Source organism: Triticum aestivum, chromosome 4B (assembly GCF_018294505.1).
Source record: "Triticum aestivum cultivar Chinese Spring chromosome 4B, IWGSC CS RefSeq v2.1, whole genome shotgun sequence".
NCBI classification, from domain to species: Eukaryota; Viridiplantae; Streptophyta; class Magnoliopsida; order Poales; family Poaceae; genus Triticum; species Triticum aestivum.
In genome coordinates, this window is record NC_057804.1 from 536,897,193 (window position 1) to 536,901,963 (window position 4,771).

Sequence of the window (4,771 nt, forward strand, 5' to 3'; positions counted from 1 at the left end):
GTTCATGCAGCACTCAATTGGATTGGATCATGAAGAATACAACTACATCAAGCACGTTCATTGTATGTTTTCGCTTTCGGTCTACAAGGTTATGTAGACACACTCCCACTCATTGCTAGCATCTCCTAGATTAGATCTTGGGTGAATCCATAGAATTTTATTTGTTTTCCATGCAACGTTCCCCATCAGGTGGATGAGTCGAACATTGATGCAGTCAATTTTAAGTTCCCGCTCCTCTGTTTTGAGTCCATGTCGGGTCTTAAGATTAAATTTGATAAAAGTGAGGTCGATATTTTAGGTTACTCGACAACCGAACAACAGCGGACTGCGGACAACTTGAATTGCATGTTGGTAGTCTTCCCTATATCGTATATGGGGATGCTAATGCCTGACTAGAGGGTCCTTCTGGGCGAATTCGGCCTGGTTATGCGGCGGGTCTTATCTCGGGTAGAACCTTAGTGTGGAGGTTTACTTCTGAGGGGAGTAAGTCTGTTCTTATTGGCTCTAACCTCTCTAGTCTCCACGTGTATATGATGGGGATGTATATCCTGCTGGAGGATGTTCATAGCTCGTTTGATCTGGATCTTGCTAGATTCTTCTCGCAGGCGGCGGCCGGCCAGCAGAAATACCATATGATCAAGTGGGCAGACATATGTATGCCAAAGGACCGTGGTGGCCTTGGAATCATCGTATCCCCTCGTAGAATGTGGCCCTCATGATGCGGTGAGTCTCGCGGGTCATGCAAGGGGAGGGGGCTTGTGGTTGTAGCTTCTGCAGGTCAAGTACCTTAGGGGCGAGCCCCTCCTTGCATGCTCGTGCTCGGCCGGTTTCCCAATTTTGAAGGCCATCAAGCGGATCAAGCATGATATTCGCCTCGGGGTTTCCTTCACTACAAAATGGAGAAGGAACCCTATTCTGGATTGATCACTAGGTTGGAGGCGAGCCACTCGGGTAGGCTTTCCGAGCTTATTTGCTATTTGTGCTGATCCGCTGTTGGTCGCCATAGCCGCCCAGAATGGGCATTGGAAAATCTTCTTCCAACGCACATTTGGGTAGGCGGAGACCATAGAGTGGGCTAGGTTGCAGGCAGCCTTCCCACCGGTGATCCCGGATTATCTGGACACCGTTTCTTGGAGTCTCTCAGCTTCGGGTGTATTCTCTGTGAGGTCGGCATACCAGGCGTTCCTGTGGACTGCGCCTCTGTGGAAGGCCACGTTGCCCCTGAAGATCAATATCTTTTCGTGGCAATTGTTGCTGGACCGTCTCCTCTCTAGGACGAAGGTGCTTAAGAGGCACGGGCCTGGTAATGGCTTGTGCCCCCTATGTGATGTCCCAGAGACCGGGTCCCACATGTTTTTCTCATGCACTGTGGCATGTGCCCTCTGGAGTTTCGTCCGCGAGGCTTTGGGGCCTGACTCGGGGGCCCCAGACCTTGCGAGGTTCCTAGATACCAGAGCTAATCCGACCAGACGGCAGCGCCACCTTTTCTTGCTTCTTTTTTCGGGGAGGTCGTGAACTCTATGGACAATGTGAAATAAAATGGTGATTGAAAGAGTCTTCTCTTGGCAGGCCTCTAACTCGTTATTCAAATTCCTTACTTTCTTGCACCAATGGATCCCACTATCTAGATAGCGGGACCACAATTGTCTTGGGCTCATGCTGGACGCGCTTCTAGCTACCGCCCGCCGTCGCTCCTCTCCGCAGAGCCGTTGAGCCTGCTGCCACTAAGTGGCTTTTTTTCCTTATTTCTTTTGTGTGTTTTCTTTGGGCGTGATTGTGCCGTTGCCGCAGCCGTATTTGCTGCTTTGTCACTCTTGAACTGGTTGTATGGATGTTGACTTTATTTTTAAAGTGAGGCAAAAACCTATTTCAAGAGGATTATTTTTTTCATGAACCTGACATCATCAGTAGTACACACACTAGCAATTCACATCAAAGGGAAGAGAGGACATTCTCAGCGAGGCTACACAAGACCAATCCAGGCAGGTAGCTCCAGACGGACAACAATGGATAAGTGCTAAATGCAGTTATCATTCATCTAGCCTACGGAAAATGTAAAAAATTGAGGCAACAGGATCCTCTCGACGAACCACATCACCATCTGCGAGTGAGGATGTTCCAAGACATGCCTGTCCAGGAGGTCGATTCTCGACGCCAGGTCCCGCGTCAACTCCGGGCAGTGCTGATCATCACAGACATGTTCGTAAACTATCGATCCATGAAAGAGACGTACTGAAACGACGACGTACAGAAGGTGACAGAGCAAGCTACTACTTACATTGATGCCTGTCTCGAGCAGACTGCAGAGGACCAAGTTGCCAGGGGCGTGGTGCACCAGACCTTGGAGCTGTTGTTGGGGCAGGCCAGCAAAAGCCCTGAGCACGATGGGCAGCAACTCGGCCTGTGGCAAACCTGTCTCCTGGTTCAGGAAGCAGTGCTGCACGACGTAGTTCCCGAACGGGTCGCGGGACAGGAGGGCGACCTCCCGCATGAGCTCGCGCACGAGCTCCTGCCTGAACGGAGTGCTGCCGCGGTCGAGGACGCGCTGCACGAAGTAGTTGCTGCGTGGTGGCGAGCCCCCATGCATATGCATCAGTATTGAGAGCGGGCAAAATCAACAAGAACACTGCTACTAGTAATTGAGAATCACCGAACAAGTTTAGAGCCAGAATTGCGTTAACCTGTATCGTCCCGTGGCCAAACCTGCGGCGCGGCCCCTGGCGATATCCTGGAAACGCCGGAGCTCGTCGCCTTCCGCGTGACGGACGCAGGTACACAGGCACATCGACCCGAATGTGTTGGCAATAAGCCATGTGCGTGTGTTGTGTGCGTCGCGGTGGTATGAGCCCCGGTCGCGTAGTTCATTAGCGTAGTAAGCAGCAGCCGCAGAGTACGCTTTAGAGCGCGTCGTGGGTTGGCCTGGGCAAACGAGACGCGAGCGCCAGAATAGGGGAGGCCGGCTGCATTGTGCGCATGGTTAGCTAGTGGCTTAGATGGCCGGATAGTGCATGCGTGGGTTAGTTGGTTAGTGCGTGAGTGGCACAAAATCTGGGCAGGTTGTTGCTCCGGCTGACTGCGTGCGTGGTGGCCGGGGTTAGTGGTGTGCGTGCGTCTGTGCTAGACCGGACATAAATCCCCCATCTCTGTATTGGTTGTGCGAACCGAGGTGTGTAGCCATGTAGCCACTGTAAGGAAGAAAAGGATTGGGGCGTTCGTGCGCCCGTGGCGGCGTTCCTGCGCCGGCCGGAAAATCTTGTGTCCATTCTCCTTCTTCCACCTCCGTTTGATTGTGAGAAGAGGTAGCTAGAGGGCTGCGGTTCCAACATTTGGTATCATGAGCCGGTTTCACCTTGGGTGTCGCCTCTTGCCGGAGGCGTGCCGGTGGTGGCGGCGCTCGCCAGTGGCTGGCGATGGAGCTCCGGGCCGTGTGTCGGCCCATGGAGGTGGGCGGCGCTGTGGCTCTCATGACGCGTGGCGGATGCGGCGGGCGGTGATGTCGTGCGTGCGGAGGCCGCCGAGGCGCTGCGTGGTGGCGCGGCGGCGCAGCACGGCATGGCGGCATGGAGGCCGCGGCGGTGCAGGGCAATAAGCCGCTGCGGCGAGCCGGGCGCGACCGGTGCGTGTTATGGGTGCGCACTGGACGTGTCGGGCGCGTCGGGACCGCGTCGAGGCGCTGGACCTGGTTGCGCAGATCGCGTATGTGCGCGGTGGGAGCGCGGGGACATGAGGACTGCGCGCGAAGGGCACGGCGGTCGCGGAGACGAGGAGGTCGCGAAGGACCTGCGTGGTGGCGCAGAGGTCGCGACGGCTCGGGGCGACAACCGTGAAAGGTGCGTGGCACGGAGGCGCGGCGTGGCGGCTGCCATGGCGGACGCGGAGGCGGCACGCGGTGAGCGTCTGGTGCTGTCGGGCTCGTCGGGCGCGTTGGATGCGCGCGGGACGTGTGGGACGCACTGGTGCGGTCGGGCTCGTCGGGCGCGTCGGATGCGCGCGGGACGTGCGGGGCGCAGAGGGACGCCCGACGTGTGTTGCTGGAGGAGAAGGAGCTCGACGTGTGTCGCCGGAGTCAAGACGGAGCACGGTGCGACCGGCGTCAGTGCGCCAGGTCGGGTCCGCAGCATGGGTCACGGTCGTGGCGACGACATCGACATAAGCTACTCCGGCGACGGCGAGGTCATGGCTTAGGAGGAGAGTGTTGGCAATAAGCCATGTGCGTGTGTTGTGTGCGTTGCGGTGGTATGAGCCCCGGTCGCGTAGTTCATTGGCGTAGTAAGCAGCAGCCGCAGAGTACGCTTTAGAGCGCGTCGTGGGTTGGCCTGGGCAAACGAGACGCGAGCGCCAGAATAGGGGAGGCCGGCTGCATTGTACGCATGGTTAGCTAGTGGCTTAGATGGCCGGATAGTGCATGCCTGGGTTAGTTGGTTAGTGCGTGAGTGGCACAAAATCTGGGCAGGTTGTTGCTCCGGCTGACTGCGTGCGTGGTGGCCGGGGTTAGTGGTGTGCGTGCGTCTGTGCTAGACCGGATATAAATCCCCCATCTCTGTATTGGTTGTGCGAACCGAGGTGTGTAGCCATGTAGCCACTGTAAGGAAGAAAAGGATTGAGGCGTTCGTGTGCCCATGGCGGCGTTCGTACGCCGGCCGGAAAATCTTGTGTCCATTCTCCTTCTTCCACCTCCGTTTGATTGTGAGAAGATGTAGCTAGAGGGCTGCGGTTCCAACAATGGCCACTGCAGCTTGTTTTCGATGGTCTCCAAGGCGTGCAGGACCAG

General features: G+C 56.4%; 1 protein-coding gene across 1 annotated transcript; it reads right to left on the bottom strand.

The window, feature by feature from the left end:
- Positions 1-2,038: 2,038 nt before the first annotated feature.
- On the bottom strand, positions 2,039-2,928 carry LOC123090199 (pumilio homolog 2). The gene is made up of 3 exons (XM_044511609.1): positions 2,682-2,928; positions 2,279-2,561; positions 2,039-2,182 (listed from the first exon to the last, which is right to left on the bottom strand). The coding sequence occupies exons 1-3, from the start codon at positions 2,783-2,785 to the stop codon at positions 2,039-2,041; spliced, it is 531 nt and encodes a 176-aa protein (XP_044367544.1). The 5' UTR covers positions 2,786-2,928.
- Between the last annotated feature and the right edge of the window lie 1,843 nt (positions 2,929-4,771).